The sequence below is a fragment of the Arvicola amphibius genome, chromosome 9 (assembly GCF_903992535.2).
Source record: "Arvicola amphibius chromosome 9, mArvAmp1.2, whole genome shotgun sequence".
NCBI lineage: Eukaryota > Metazoa > Chordata > Mammalia > Rodentia > Cricetidae > Arvicola > Arvicola amphibius.
The window spans coordinates 30,760,374-30,776,337 of NC_052055.2; the positions used below are offsets into that span (position 1 = coordinate 30,760,374).

The following is a 15,964-nucleotide window of genomic DNA, read 5'->3' on the forward strand; positions in this document are numbered from 1 at the left end:
CCCACCCAACCTCCAGTTCCTGTTCTTCAAAAGGAAAAGGGATTTAGGAAATGGTCGCCAGTGTCCATGCATTGAAAGCTACTTTCTCGTCTATCAGGTTCAGTGTGGTTGGATTTATATTGAGGCCTTTTATCCATTTGGGCTTGAGTTTTGTGCATGGTGATAGATAAGGAGCTATTTGCATTCTTCTACATGTTGACATCCGGTTATGCCAGCACCATTTGTTGAAGATGCGAATTTCTTTTTATCCATTGTATAAATTTAGCCGCTATCTAAACCAGGTGTTCGTAGGTGTGTGGATTAATATCCCGGGTCTTTGATTCTATTCCATTGGTCAACCTGTTTGTTTTTATGCCAACACCAAATTCTTTTCATCACTGTAGTTTTATGATAGAGTTTGATGTCAGGGATGGTGATGCCTCCAGGAGTTTCTGTATTGTACAGGATTGTTTAAGCTATCTCGGGTTTTTTTGTTTTGTTTTGTTTTTCCATATGAAGTTGAGTATTGTTCTTTGAAGGTCTGTAAAGAATTGTGTTGGGATTTTGATGGGGATTGCACTGAATCTATAGATTGCTTTTGGTAGTGTTGCCATTTTTATTATGCTGATCCTAGCTATCCAAGAGAATGGGAGATCCTTCTAATAAGACAGAGAGGAAAGGACTATCATCATTTTTGTACACTAAAACCAAAGAAGGAGTTCTGAGGGGGTAACTGCCTTCTGCACCTTAGAGCTGTGGATGTAGAGTTCTGGTGCCTGATTTATCCTGCACTATCTTTCTGGATAACAGCTGGGTTTGAATAGCTTTGATGGGAAAGCAATCTGCACAGAATAGCTCCCACGATTTTAGGAAGGAGATTAAAATAACTTTACACAGCCCTCGTGGACCACATGTGGATTCTATGGAAAGGATCAGCCACAAATATTTTCCTAGAAGTCGTGAGTGGCCACAAGAGGCTTGAGTTTGTCAGCAGACTTCAGGGATGGGGCAGAGTTGGGGAGGAGGTGTGCATAAAGGTCATGCCAGCAAGTAACTCACAAGAACCCTAATGATGACTGAGCATTTACCCTAAAAAGGACACTGCTTACCTGCACTCAAATGACTCCCCAGCCTTTTACTGTATCTTCCTTACTCATCGTGTCTGATCTACAGACCACAGAGGTAGGGGCAAAGCAAGCTAAGGAACAAGTACAAAGCCTCTGTCATCCCTTTAGGAATTTTGAGAACCTCCTGAGTGGAAATAAACGTTAAATGAGAGGAGTGCTTAAAGGGCCCAACTGAGTGGGAAATGAAACTTTAGTGGGATGAGCATTTCAAAGTTTTGGTGTCATACTTTTTAATACCTCAGAGAAAGATTGTTTATGTAATTCCTGAAAGAATGTGGAAATGCTTAAAAGGCGAACAGCACAGCCCAGGATAGAGGAAAGAGGGCACGGAGCACACTTGAAGGCAGCAGTTAAGCAAAGGAAGAGAACTGCTCCCTGATTATTTCCCTTGGCAAGTTTTGCATAAATAGATTTTCAGTTCACAGAGAGTTGAAGGACAATAGCAGATGTTCAGTATGAACCCATTTTAAAACCAGGAAGAATGATTTGAAGGGGATTTCGGTTGTCTCGTACATGGCAGACATTACTCTTAAAACCCCCAAGTCAGTACCACATAGGAAAAAATGCTTTAAGTAAAAGATATCGATTAATAAGGCAAGAAGCCAACAGTTTTCTGTGTGCAGAACCCGAGCAGCCTGGCTCCAAATGAGTGAGCTTTTCCAGGCTCTGGCAGACATGCTGTGATGGCAAATCACAGCCGTCGACTTGACAGCATCTAGAATCAGTTAAAACCCAAGCTGCCGGGCACCTGTGAGTGATTTTCTTGATATGTTTATTTGAAGCAGGAGGACCCCTCTTAAATCCGGCGGCAGCTACATGAAAGAGACGTGGAAGAGGGGAACTAGGATTTTTGGCTACGTGCTCTCACTCTTGCTGGCAAGGCTATCTGTTCTTTTGCTGCATCATTCTTTCCCTGGTAACCACACCAACTTCTCCCAACTTCCTTTGGATCTTAATGTAGACTGAAGATCAGCATCTCTCCAGCATTCTCTCCCCATCCCCTGCAGGTCTTCAGCACCAGACTGGGACTGCAGAGACATTCAGCATCATGGACTGAGCAGCTACTGGATTCTTGGCCACTCTAGCACGAGTCAGCCATTGCTGGACTATGTGGACCAAACCACAAAAGTCAATCTAATAAATCTTGTGTGTGTGTGTGTGTGTGTGTGTGTGTGTGTGTGCGCGTGTGTATGTGATGCTATCAGAACTGTTCCTTAGAAAACCTTGACTAATACAATGTTTATCCCATATTCCTGGTAAATTGGAACATCTGAGAGACATTTCAGATTACTAGTAACTAGTTATTCCAGAAAAATTATGAGGATTCTAGCTTTGAGGAAGACCTAATAGTGAGGTATGGGGTGAAGGAAGAAACCTCCCTACACAGACCAAGGACGTCCATGACACTCACTGCTGCTCACTGTCCGTAAAGTGCAGGTCCACCTTGAGCTGAAACTCGACCTCGCTCAGAGCATCTTCTACCTGAAAGACAAAGACAAAGAGAGTTCAGCAGTCAACTAGTAATCCAGTTGGGACATTTAGCTGACTGTTTCTCAAGGAGGAGAAACAGAATCTCACTATCAAGTGCCCCTGATGTGGAGTGAGAATGTCTATGCACGAGACATCATGTTCTGGAAAAGCAAACTCTCAGAATAGGAATATTGGATGGAAAATAAAAGCAAAGGATTTGCACGGCCAGCTTGGTAAAAAAGTATATTTTCAACCATTATTAAACAAGCATCCTTGTAATGCTTAATCGCCATTGTCAACTTGATGAATTAGAGTCACCTCAGAGTTAAGTTTCCAGGCATATCTATGAGGGATTGCTCAGCCTCTGAGAATGCAGATGAGAGACAGACCTGGTTAAATGATGCAGGAAGACCCATCTTAAGGGTTAGACGGGACTTTCTCTGGTTAGGGGTCCTACAGAAAATGGAGAAGCAGGCTGAGCTTCTCCATTTGCATATTCTGATTGTTCTCTGCTTCCTGTTTGTGGATGCCAGGTAAACAGCTGCTGCAGAGTCTACAACCTTGACTCTCTTGTCACATGCACTGTGTTTGAAAAGTAAGCTGTGATGAATCCCTTCTCCCTTAACTTGGTTTTGTCAGCTTATTTTTATCACAGGACCTGGAAAATAAAGATGAAGCTTTTAAGCATGTTGCCTCATTGACAAACGAATTTGACGTGGATTCCAGGCACGGCTGAAAGATTGCATCGTACCTCCTCTGGGAAGGACGGGGGAGTGAACTTTCAGTGCAGCAAAACTTGTCCAAAGATGCACGAAGTCACCACTTAGACTCAAATGTCCCCACACGACCCACATCACCGCCCACACGTTAAGGGGAGGAGCCTGGAAATCTGGGTGGTTAAGTTATTGATGTCCAAGGTGACTCAAGCTCTTCCAACTTTCATCTATGGTAAATCTTCAATTCTCCTTCCTTCAATGTCCTTTATGTGCAAAAATAAGTAATAAGACAGTTCTTTTCACATGTGCCCCCAAAATGAGGTCCCCAGGTCTGCTTTCTCACAATTATAGGGGAATTGTGTACTATGCACTAGTCTTCATTATCTGTACTCTGTGGATTCATTCAGTGTCAGGACTGTCCCCATGGCACAGGGCTTAGACTTCTGTCTGCTCTCTGATTGGCTGATACCCTCCTCGGCAACTCGCAGTGAGCCGCATTCCTTTTCCTCTTCACATTCAGCATTTCGGGTTACAATAGCTTGTTCTGAGCTCATAAATTGGAAGCCCATAAGCCAAAATTCCTCTCCAGGCATGTTTGCTTTAGTCCCCATAGTATTTCTTAAAATGTCTGAACAAGTTTCAAATGCTGAAAATTCAGGTAATTTCACATTCATATTCGTATTGTGGGTTTATAGCTTCTGGGGGAGAAAAGCAAAACATCCCTTGGAGCTGGCAAGCCAGGCCTGACATTTGTTAGCTCTGCTTGGATCAGGCAAATCCTGCAAACACCACTGGTTTATCACACTCAGTGGCAGTAACTCTGCTGCTTGAAGCCAAATGCCCTGGCTACTTTCTTGCCATGTGTTCCCACTAATCCCCTTAGTCCTCAGTGGTTGTGGGCTCCAGCTTTCAGGAAAAGTGTACAGTCGGAGAGATAGCAACAACGCATCTCTGAGGAATAAAACTTCTTCCACAGTCACCTATTTTGGTTACTTTTTTTGCAAAAATACCCTTATCCCACAGAGACAGACATTGCCTCTCCAAAGGCTTCTTTGGAAATAGCTTCTTAATTAAGCATAATTCAAGCAAAGACGTAGAGGTAGAATTTATCGTTAGGCCTCTGTGGTATTAAAAAATGATACTTTTAAAAAGAATACTTAAAAGCTAACTGTTAAGAATATTTTCTAACAGAGCCTCTCACCCAGTGTGAAGAATTCCAATCAAGCCAGATTAAGCCAAATTAAATGCCTGAGTTTAATAGATGGTGAACTCCTGAGTGGCCAGGAGCATGGCAGGGGGAAGACAGAGGGAGTGCACACATAAACCCAAAAGCACAAGTTCCTTGTTTCTGTGATCCTAAATACCCCGTGGGAGTGGTCCTGACCCTTCCAGGGGAGGGGTCAGGCTTTGGCAGCCTGGAAGTTAGAGTTCAAGCACTTGGCAAGCTGGGGATTGGAGTTCAAGCACTTGGCAGGCTGAGGTCACACTTCCAACTCAGTATTGCACAAACATTTTTGCTGAATTCAAATGCTATAAATAACTTAGTATTTGTATTCAACCAAAGGAGTACAGGGAAACTACCATTTCCCTGGAAATAAGGCTGGAGAACTAACACTACTACTACCTGCTGAGAAATCATTTGCCTGGATGGAAGAATGATTGAGCACCAGATTTAGTGGTCACAATTCTCTGGGAATTGAAGCTAGTCTGATCTTAATTATGACTTTCACTGGTTCCTTGCTAAACCTTACTTTCAAGATACCTACTCATACATGTTTGTAGAAGCCTATGTATTATATTTGCAAGATACTTATACATCAATGCTTATTACAGTGACTCTTCCCTTCCCCCCAGGTCCACTGCAGCCTTGAGGCTGAGAAGGCAGCTTCTAAAGTCAGAATTCATGAGGGCAAATCCTAAATCTAGGTGTTTTCCATTCATAAAATAATACTACTAACTCTATAACATTATAGTAAGTAGCTATATAAGAAAGTGTACAAAAAGGGTTGACCAATTTCAAATAATGCAATGTATTATGTTTTTTGTTATTTTTACTTTACTATTGAGTTTGAGGACCCCCTTATCCCACCATATCTGCACGGTGGCCCTGCATGTTCTTTGGAAATACATGCCTTAAATTCCATATTTAAACCACGTCTTTACCACACCTTAGTGATGTGATGGAGACAAATCTCAGCTCTAAATCTCTGCATCCTTATTCATCAAATGAAGTTGAGAAAGCCCATCCCTACACTGCAATATCTTGATGAGATACTACAAAGCACTCAGCAAAAAATCCAGTGGAATTAATCTAACAAATCAGAAATGTTACTGCTGATAAGATCAATGGATGGATAAGATGATTAGATCCAGTTCCTATCACTATTCATAGAAGCTTTGCTTCCCTCAACTACGTTGGATTTTCACTTGTGTCTCTAGGAATATGACATACTCAGTTAGTTAGTTAGTTAGTTAGTTAGTTAGTTAGTTAGTTAGTTAGTTTTTAATGATTTTTTTGAGCTCTACATTTTTCTCTGTTTCCCTCCCTGCCTCTCCCTCCCTGTCAACCCTCTCCCAAGGTCTCCATGCTCCCAATTTACTCAGGAGATCTTGTCTTTTTCTACTTCCCGTGTAGCCTCTCTTAGGGTCCTTATTGTTCTCTAGATTCTCTGGGATTGTGACTTGTAGGTTGGTTTTCTTTGTGTTATGTTTAAAAAAATGATAAGTGAGTACATGTGATAATTGTCTTTCTGGGTCTGGATTACCTCACTCAAAATGATATTTTCTAGCTCCATCCATTTGCCTGCAAATTTCAAGATGTCATTGTTTTTTTCTGCTGTGTAGTACTCCATTGTGTAAATGCACCACATTTTCCTTATGCATTCTTCAGTCAAGGGACATTTAGGTTGTTTCCAGGTTCTGGCTATGACAAACAATGCTGCTATGAACATAGCTGAGCACATGTCCTTGTGGCACAATTGAGCATCCTTTAGATATATACCCAAAAGTCGTATTGCTGGGTCTTGAGGAAAATTGTTTCCCAATTTTCTGAGAAACCACCACACTGACATCCAAAGGGGTTGTACAAGCTTGCATTCCCACCAGCAATGCAGAAGTGTTCCCTTTTCCCCACAACCTCTCTAGCATAAGTTGTCGTCAGTGTTTTTGATTTTGGCCATTTTTACAGGCATAAGATAGAATCTCAGAATTGTTCTGATTTGCATTTCTCTGATGACTAAGGATATTGAGCATTTCCTTAAGTATCTTTCAGCCATTGTAGATTCCTCTTTTGAGAGTTCTCTGTTTAGGTCTGTACTCCATTTTTTTTATTGTATTATTTGTTCTTTTGATGGACAATTTCTTAAGTTCTTTGTATATTTTGGAGATCAGACCTCTGTCTGATGTAGGGTTGGTGAAGATCTTTTCCCATTCTGTAGGTTGTCATTTTGTCTTGTTGACCATGTCCTTTTCTTTACAGAAGCTTTCCAGTTTTGGGAGGTCCCATTTATTAACTGTTTCTCTCAGTGTCCGTGCTGCTGGGGTTCTATTTAGGAAGTGGTCTCCTGTGCCAATGCAGTCAAGTGTACTTCCCACTTTCTCTTCTATGAGGTTCAGTGTGGCTGGCTTTATGTTGAGGTCTTTGATTCATTTGGGCTTTAATTTTATGTATGGTGATAGATATGGGTCTATTTTCATTCTTCTACATGTTGATATCCAGTTATGAAAGCACAATGTTAAATATGCTTTCTTTTTATTATTTGATACTTTTTTGCTTCTTTGTCAACAATCAGGTTTTTGAAGGTGTGTGGATTAATATCTGTGACTTCTATTCGGTTCCATTGGTCCTCCTGTCTGTTTTTATGCCAATACCAGGCTGTTTTCAGTACTGGAGCTCTGTTGTAGAGTTTTAAGTCAAAGACTGTGATGCCTCCAGAAGATCTTTTATTATACAGAATTGTTTTGGCTGTCCTGCGTTTTTTTGCTTTTCCATATGAAGTTAAGTACCGTTCTTTCAAGGTCTGTGAAGAATTTTGCTGGGATTTTGATGAGCATTACATCGAATCTGTAGATTGCTTTTGGTAAGATTGCCATTTTTAATATGTTAATTCTGCCTACCCAAGAGCACGGGAGATCTTTCCCCTTTCTGGTGTCTTCTTCAATTTCTTTCTTTAAAGATTTAAAGTTCTTGTCATACAAGTCTTCCACTTTTTGGTTAGAGTTACTCTGAGATATTTTATGCTATCTGTGGCTATTGTGAAGGGTGTTGATTCTCTGATTCTTTCCCAGCCCTTTTATCATCTGTGTACAGGAGGGCTACTGGATTTTTTTGAGTTAATCTTATATCCTGCTACATTACTGAAAGTGTTTATGAGTTGAAGAAATTCCTTTGTAGAATTTTTGGGGTCGCTTATATATACCATCATATCATCAGCAAATTTGACTTCTTCTTTTCTGATTTGTATCACCTTGATTTCCCATTGTTGTCTTATTGCTCTAGCTAGGACCTCAAGAACTATATTGAATAGATATGGAGAGAGTGGACAACCCTGTCTTGTTCCTGATTTCAGTGGGATCGCTGTGAGTTTCTCTCCATTTAGTTTGACGTTGGCTCTTGGCTTGCTGTAAATTGCCTTTTTTATGTTTAGATATGTTCCTTGTATCCCTGATCTCTCCATTTGTTTGTTTATTTAACAACCTGACCACAATTTCCCCATCCTTTTCTTTTCCTGTTTTCTTTCTAGGATCAGTTATAGGTTCCCAAGAGCCAGCCAAAGCATTAGAAACAACCCTTACTCCCATTGTTAGATTTCCCACAGTAGACCAAGCTACACAGCTGCCATACACACACACACACACACACACACACACACACATACACACACATGGAAGGGGGCATAGATCATTTACGTAAAGGCTCCCTGGTTGTTGGTATAGACTGTGAATTCCTATGAGCCAAGTTAGTTGTTTTTGTGTTTTTTTGTGTGATGTCCTTGCTCAACTACATTTATAGCAGCTTTATTCACAATAGTCAGAAACTGGAAACAACCAGGATGTCAATGATGAATGGATAAAAAAAATGTACATCTACACAATGGAGTATTAATTAGCTTTAAAAACAATGACATCAGAAAATGGAAAGAGAAGAGATGGAAATAGAAAAAATATTCTGAATGAGGTAATTCAGACTGAGAAAGACAAACATGGTATGTACTTATTCATAAGTAGACATTAGTTGTAAATTATAACCATGCTAAAAATCCACAGATCCAGAGAGGCTATGAAAAAAGAAAAGGCCAAGAGGGGACCCATGGGTCTCCCTGGGAAAGGGAAATAGACGATAACTCCTGGGCGTACTGGGGCAGGTGCGGATGGGAACTTGGGGATCTGGTTTGGAGAGTGGCTGGGGTGGAGAATTCCGAAAGAGATGACTGGATGAGGACATTTCAGGCTCAGGCAAAAATCTGGGGCAAGGGAAACGCCCATTAATGTCAAGGATGGCCCAGGTAAGAGTCCTAGCAATAGTGGATACATAGCCCGAACCATTCATGCCCTGTGATCAGATTGGTGACTACTGTAATTGTCATCAGAGAGCCTTCATCCAGTAACTGATGGAAACAGATGCACAGACCCACAGCCAAACATTAGCCATAGCATGGGGAATTCTGCTGAAGACAGGAAGGATTGTAGCAGCCAGAAGGGGCATGGCCCACTCTTATAGTCCATTTTTTACAGACTGTTTTATATACATGGAGTCCTCCACCCCCTGGGTATAACTGAGCTCTGTTCTCTGGGCTACCCTCGGCTATCAAATGGCTTGACTACTGACTTCCTCTGTTTCTGTTCAGCTGTACCTATTTGTCTTCAGGCTCACCAATATCCACATAGGAAACAGCAGCAACCACCTTCGTGTCCTTGCTCTCGTTTCTCATACTTACACCTTGGTCGGTCTCATTCCTCTTCCTTCTGAATAAAACCACAAGAACAGTGGTTCTCAACTTTCCTAATGCTACAGCCCTTTAAGACAATTCCTCATGTGGTGACCCCAAACCATAAAATTATTTCTTTGCTACTTCATAACTGTAATTTAGGCATTGTTATCAACTGTAATGTAAACATCTGATATGCAGGACTTGTGATATTTGAACCCTTTAGGAGTCACAGCCGCGGACTGAGAACCACTGCTCTAGAACACGGCAATTACGCTGCATTCAGTGAGATGACTGGTTTCCTACATCATATCCTGAAACTTCTTTTCCAGGTTCACCTTTGTGCACTCCCCATGCCACTGGATAAGATTGCCCACCCTAGCTCCTGCTTCCCTAATTATCCTCCACTGGTCTGCCACTTTCCAGTGTACTGCTGCCCTGGGTCCTAAAGCTTCCAAGTGTTTCCTATGAAAAAGTACCCAAGAGGGACTTGCTCAACCTCTGAATCAACTTACCCCTACCCTTGTAAGTCTCTGAAGCACTAGGTCTGTGATGGGCTTGGGAACTAGAACTTTGCACGAGCATTTCCTAGCTTCTGTTCTATGGGTGTACAAAAGAATCTCCCTTTAGAGAATTTTTATTGCTATAAAAGAGTGATTCTCCACCTTCCTAATGCTATGACCCTTTAATACAGTTCCTCATGTTGTGGTGACCCTCAATCGTAAAATTTTTTTCATTGTTACTTCACAACTGTAATTTTGTGACTGTCAGAAACTGTAATGTAAATAAATATCTGTGTTTTCTTGATAGTCTTAAAAGACCCCTAAGAATGGGTCATTTGTTCCTCCTCCATCCCCAAAGGAGTCACAAAGCACAGGCTGAGAACCACTGCTATCTAATGTAATTTTTTTTCACTATCCCTCTCTGCTGTAATCGCTTTCTCTCCTTCACAGAGCTAAGTATACTCTTGTTAATCTGTACATCTTCTTTACCTTGACTGCTGGGAACATGGCCCTCCACATGTGAACTGCCATTAAGTGCAGAAGATACTCATGCATATTTTTCTGGTATATTTATCTTGAGAATGCTTTTCCTTCCCTTTCTAAGTTTATCTTCTCTATCTTATTCTAGATATTTTTATTAATAATTATATGTATGTATTCTATATATTTTTATGTCTGCCTCCCTCTTATTATTCTATATATTTTTATGTCTGCTTAAATCTTCTACGTCACTACAGCAAATATGAATAAAATATCCAGAGGGCCTCCAGAGCCACTCTTTGTGTTTACTGTAAAACGTCCCATCAGATATCTTAGCTTCTAGTTAGTTCTCTCTGTACTCAGTTCTGGTTCGCATCCTTGGCCTCAATGTAGAGACTGTATCTTCTCTTCCATAATGTGGTTTTTGGCTAGTCACCCATTATCCAAACACGTGTTGTACACAATATTGCTACCTGCATCTATGAATACATTATCTGCTCGGGCAATAAGTAGCAGTTTGATTTCCATAAATCCATTGATATGTGTTCAAAAAGAACTAGTATGTTCATATGTTCATCACAAATGTAATCTTTCAGATAGATCTTATTCACTTTAGCTCTGGATATAATGATTAGTTGAAACATTTCTTGCTACCATATGGATTATCCATAAGACAATAATAAATACTATCTTATTATAGAGAAAAGTCAGTAGACATGCAGAAGAAAACAATATGTCCTAAGAAACGCTTTCTCTTTAATACCAGAGTGTTATAACGTACAGGGTTGAAATTGAGAGGCTCTAAACTGTTAAAGACAAGAAAATATAATGCAATTGACTAATGCCTAAAATAATGCCTAGATAGCCAATACATTTATCTAATAGGTAAACGGTAGTGCCAAAACTCCTAGCGGAATCTCCCATTTGCTACTTTCTCTCCAGCATACAGTACAGACTTAGTGAGTGCTTAGAAAGCCTTGGCTAAAGAGATGCCTGAGTTAATGAATAAGGAAAGAGTAGCAAATCAGGACCAGCCTCCCTTTGTAGATAACAAAAAGATGTGTACAGGAAGCCAATAACCTGAGTACAGGAATGGATATCAGGTGCCCAATGGGAGTCTGCTGTACAGCAAGGGCCAGGGGTGAGCAGAAGTGCTCGTAAGTTTGTTTAAAGTAGAGGCGTTCTTCATATCATCCATGCCTCCATTGTGAAATAAACAGCCAGAATGTGGGAACAAAGATTCAAGCTATTAGCTATTGACTGCAGAAACAAGAACAATAGTCCAGAGGCCTTCAAAATACATTCATTTAGCGAATGAAAACATTTTATTCAAGCTCCAATTGAAGCAAACAATGTGTCAAGGCCTCTAAACTTAGTCTGGCTTTCTCCCTCTCTGCAGGAAAGGATTCTCCCTCTTCTCTGTCTCATGAATTCCATCCAGTACATGCTTCTTAAAGGGCACTCCTCTGTGAATGAGTTCTAGCTCTAGATTGGCCATCCCAAAATTCTTTCTCCATTCATGGAGCCTCTGGATTTCCTCCCAGCTATGGCCAGTTTTTCTAACCAAGACACATGCTTATAAATTTGCTCGTTCACTGAGCTATTAGCCCCTTGAAGTCAACAGAGTTCGGAACCTTCTTCACTTCTGTGTGTTATCCTAACCCCAAGTTTGTAAAGAGCAGATAATCCAAACCATTTGCTGAGGGATTCCTGGACAATATGCCTGAGCAGAGATACACTGGAGCAAGGAGGAGCGACTGCAAATGACCAAGACTTCTTGGAATGATCACGCGAGTGATAAGAAGAAGAAGAGAAAAAGCCGTCAGAAACAGGTGAATATAGGAACCATAAATTCTTACCAGATCTCGGAATCAATCTGTACCTTCCTCACTCACCCTGAATCCAGCAATGAGAGGGAAATGTTAGTCGGGAAAGAAAACCTCTTGCGACTGGCAGGAGATCAAGACTTACCTTCTCACCGTCTAAGAGCAAATGAGCCCGGAAGAGCATGGCATCATTTACGGGAACTTCTTCATTCCTGTATAAGATCTGGAAGACTCGGCTATGCACGGCACTCTCATGGACACAGGCTGAATGCAGGCTGCTGCTCTCTGCAAACAGGAAGGAAATTAGTAGGAGGCCATGAACTTCCAAACTATCCTGAAAACACAGTTCCATCAGGTTTCTTTCTGGCCTTGGGGATACTATGACTCCGACCCACATTCTACTATCTAAAGCTTAAGATCACAAGTGAATGAGTCCCCGGCATGGGTACATCTGTGTTCACTGGAGTAAACTGTCTCTCAAGAGAGCCTTGTTCAATGTCTTATACATCTCATGACTTTGGCAAAGTAACTCTTGCTATGAGCAGTATTCCCATCAGGAAGTTAGTGCCTGCAAAATTCCTCACCTGATCACAGGTCAGTTCTATGAGTTCTTTCACCTCTATCCAGGAAACAGAACATGATGAGTAACTAGAGGAGGTGGCCCTTTTATACAAAGACTCCGTAACTTCACAGCATCCTTCCTTCCCCCACCCTAAATGCTGCCATACCTTGTTTGATCTGAGGAATGTTCTGTCTAGAATTTTAGGCAAATGTCACATTCTCATTGTACTGCTGACAAGCACTTTGATGGACCAAATTATGTAGAAGCTTAGGTGTTTTCTATTTCATAATCCCTAAATAATATTCCAATGTTAAGTTTAATTCAAGTACACAGGAAGGTTAAGAGACCCTATCTGCATTTATTCTGCAGGATTATCGTGTGCATGAAATAGGTACATGCCTATAAATGCTTGCCACATAAACTTTTGAGTTAAAAAGCATGCAATTAGTTAAAGATAATGTTAAAGTTCATGCAAATCAATGATTACTATTCATAATAATATCTATAAGATATACTCAGTAGTTTACAAAGCATTTTAAATTTGTTTTTCTTAGTGACCAAGAAAAATTCTAGGGTAAGTAAGATATAGACAAATGCCCTAAAATTAGAGGACAGTGCCTTGGTATTTCCTTATTGGGAATTGGATGCTTGTGTTTTTTCCAAATTCACAGGTTAAAACATAAACATCATGAGATACCACTTGAAGATGGTGGTCTTTGGAAGGAGGTGACAAGGTTGTAAATAGCCTAACAGTAATGACGATATTCCAAAGAGACATCTGTGTCTCACAATCTGTCTATCCAACAGTTGTAACAATGGACCCCCAAGAACTGGGAGGCTGAATGGGAAATGTTACCCGTAGGCTCTGGCTTTTAAACATGTGATCCCAGGTGTTGCCACTGTATAGGGAGGTTTAGAAAGTATGGCCTTGCTAGAGGAAACACGTCACTGGAATCAGGCTTTAGAAGTAAAAACCCTCACCAGCATTCAGTCTTTTTTCCCCCTCTCTTTGATTTGCAGTTATGGTTGAGGGTATGAACTCTTAGATTCCTGCTCCAGTAACCAGACCAGATGCTTGCTGCCATGCTGATCCCACAACTATGCTGGAATCTAACCTGGGACTATAAGCTGAAATAAATTCATTCTTTTACAAGTTATCTTGATGGTGATGTTTTATCAAAGCAAAGGAAGAGTAACCAATATAAGCTCAATTTTCTCAAATAGCAAATATAAACTGCTCATGGTGTCTGGGTATCTTGGAAATAAGGATTGCGGGGATTGGCATGATCTTTCAACACTAGGTAATGTCCAAGCACAAGCTTCTGTTGACAGGAAGCAGAGACCATGACCCCATGTTACCTGCGGGGACACTAAGACCTGCCTGCTCTCCCTTGTCCATCATCAGGAGGAAATAAAATCACAGTCCTAATCCAGCTCCATCGAGACCTGCTGGGTCCAAGTTGAAATGACTTTGAAGTAGAATCTTCTCTATCTACAGATTTCTCTGTTTTAATTTCCCACACTGCCCCTTTGCTTCTTCCTTCCCCTGTTAGAGCCTGGTTGATCTATAAATCAGACCAACAACATGGAAGAGGATGGATGGAGTAAATACTCTGAAGGTCAGAGCAGCATGAACCGTTACTGCCAGAAGGGACAGCTGGCAAAGTAGCACAATCTGTTTCCTTTTGGGGAGGTGACATCATCTCTTATAACAGCAGCTTTTCCTTGTGATACAAAATGGGCATATCCACACTGATCAAATGAGATATAAAGAAGAGCCCACAGACCAGGATCCTATGACCTGGCGCATACAGGGCCCGCTGTGTACAAGGTGATGGCATTTTAGCTGTGTTGAGAACTGGCTTTCTCAGTAGTTTCTGTTGAATGCAGTGACATAAAACAGGTCTCTAAGGACAAATGTTCTCTGATCAGATTGGCAGACTAGATCACAGGGTACCATTTGTCATCAATGAGGATCCCGGAGCCCCACAATATTGCGCTCATTCCAAGACAGAGCACCTAGCAGGTTGCCTGGGACTGTGTTGGTTTCCATCGCCACCAAACAAGGGATTATATGGTTATACACAAGGGAAGGTACACTGATGGCAAGACACTCTAGTGGTGAACACCAATGAGATTTCACCTGCTTATGTAGCCCCATAGCCCCATTGGGTTTCTCTCTCCTTCAGTGAGTGTAGTCCACGTGTGGATATCTCAACCTGTCTCCTTCTGCCTGGCATCTCGAGGAGAACACAATTCTCATATCAACAAAGCTACTTACTAAAACATTTTACTCTGGATCCCCTGCTCTCTTTGTGGAGGTTTCCACATCAGACTAGAGAGACTCATGCATATCATCTAGCTTCTTCAAAGCCACATTGAAAAATAAATTCAAACTGTGATTCCTATGTTGCTGGCTGGTGGGATTAGCGCTTACACGTGATCCATTTAATGATCTGGCAGCTCATTCACTCACAGAGGTAGCAACGGCCTGGGTGGGGAACCAGAACTCTTGAGGAACAAGGACTTTATGTATTTATTTGCCTTGATTTTTCTTTCTGTGTATGTGAAATTTTGGGAGACATTAGAAAAGGCACAAGGAACCCAGAAATGTAATATGTATGGTCTATGTCCTCCATAGACATAATGCACAGTGGCCAGACTTGGTGATAAAGGTTCCATATCCCAGCTACTCAGGAGGCAGAAACAGGACAATTGTATGCCTGCCTGAGCTATAAAGTGAGTTCAAAACTAGCCTGGGTAACTTGGTTCAACCCTATCTATCTGAAAGCAAAAATTCCAAAGGACTAGAGAAGTGTCAGAGTTGTAGAAAAGTTACCTGGTCTGTGTAAGCATTCAAACCATGATAGCACCAAATGAGTAAAAGAAAAGAACTTGTACACACATTGCAGAGTTGTCCTTTCTTATATTTTGGATTTATTGGTGTAAACTGAAATTTCATCACACAAGGAGCCTCCTCTGAGGGGTCTACAAGAGAATGTCCATGCAAGTCTTCAGAAATATGTCTTTCTTCTGCACGTCAGGGACAACACCATGTATGAGGAGGGTAAGGGCTTTCATTAATATAAAGGAAGAAGACAAAAGGATTGGAAGAGGGAGAAGAAGAAATTGGGGGAAAGAAGGTAGCACAGAGGAAAGCAAGCAGGGCAGAGATAAGCACAGGGTCCCTACTGTACACAAAATGCATCTCAGCAGCTGTTCTTAGATTCAGGTCAAATGGTAAGAAAGAGAACAAAGTTTTCTATCTTGATATTTTTCTTTCCCCCAAAGTGAATCAGATGAATATGGATCATATCTACAGGCCTCTTAATGATTAAAATTCTGATGATGGTCTTCCTCTGCTGAGACACCCT

At 41.2% G+C, this 15,964-nt stretch overlaps 1 protein-coding gene across 1 annotated transcript in view; it reads right to left on the reverse strand.

Annotated features, from left to right (window-relative positions):
* Fam135b (family with sequence similarity 135 member B) overlaps positions 1-15,964 on the reverse strand; it is a 164,021-nt gene that overhangs the window by 71,529 nt on the left and 76,528 nt on the right. Inside the window, exons 3-4 of the mRNA XM_038344082.1 lie at positions 12,174-12,313; positions 2,518-2,588 (exon numbers count right to left, since the gene is read on the reverse strand). Of these exons, the coding sequence (XP_038200010.1) occupies positions 2,518-2,588; positions 12,174-12,313 (211 nt within the window). The remainder of the gene's footprint in view (positions 1-2,517; positions 2,589-12,173; positions 12,314-15,964) is intronic.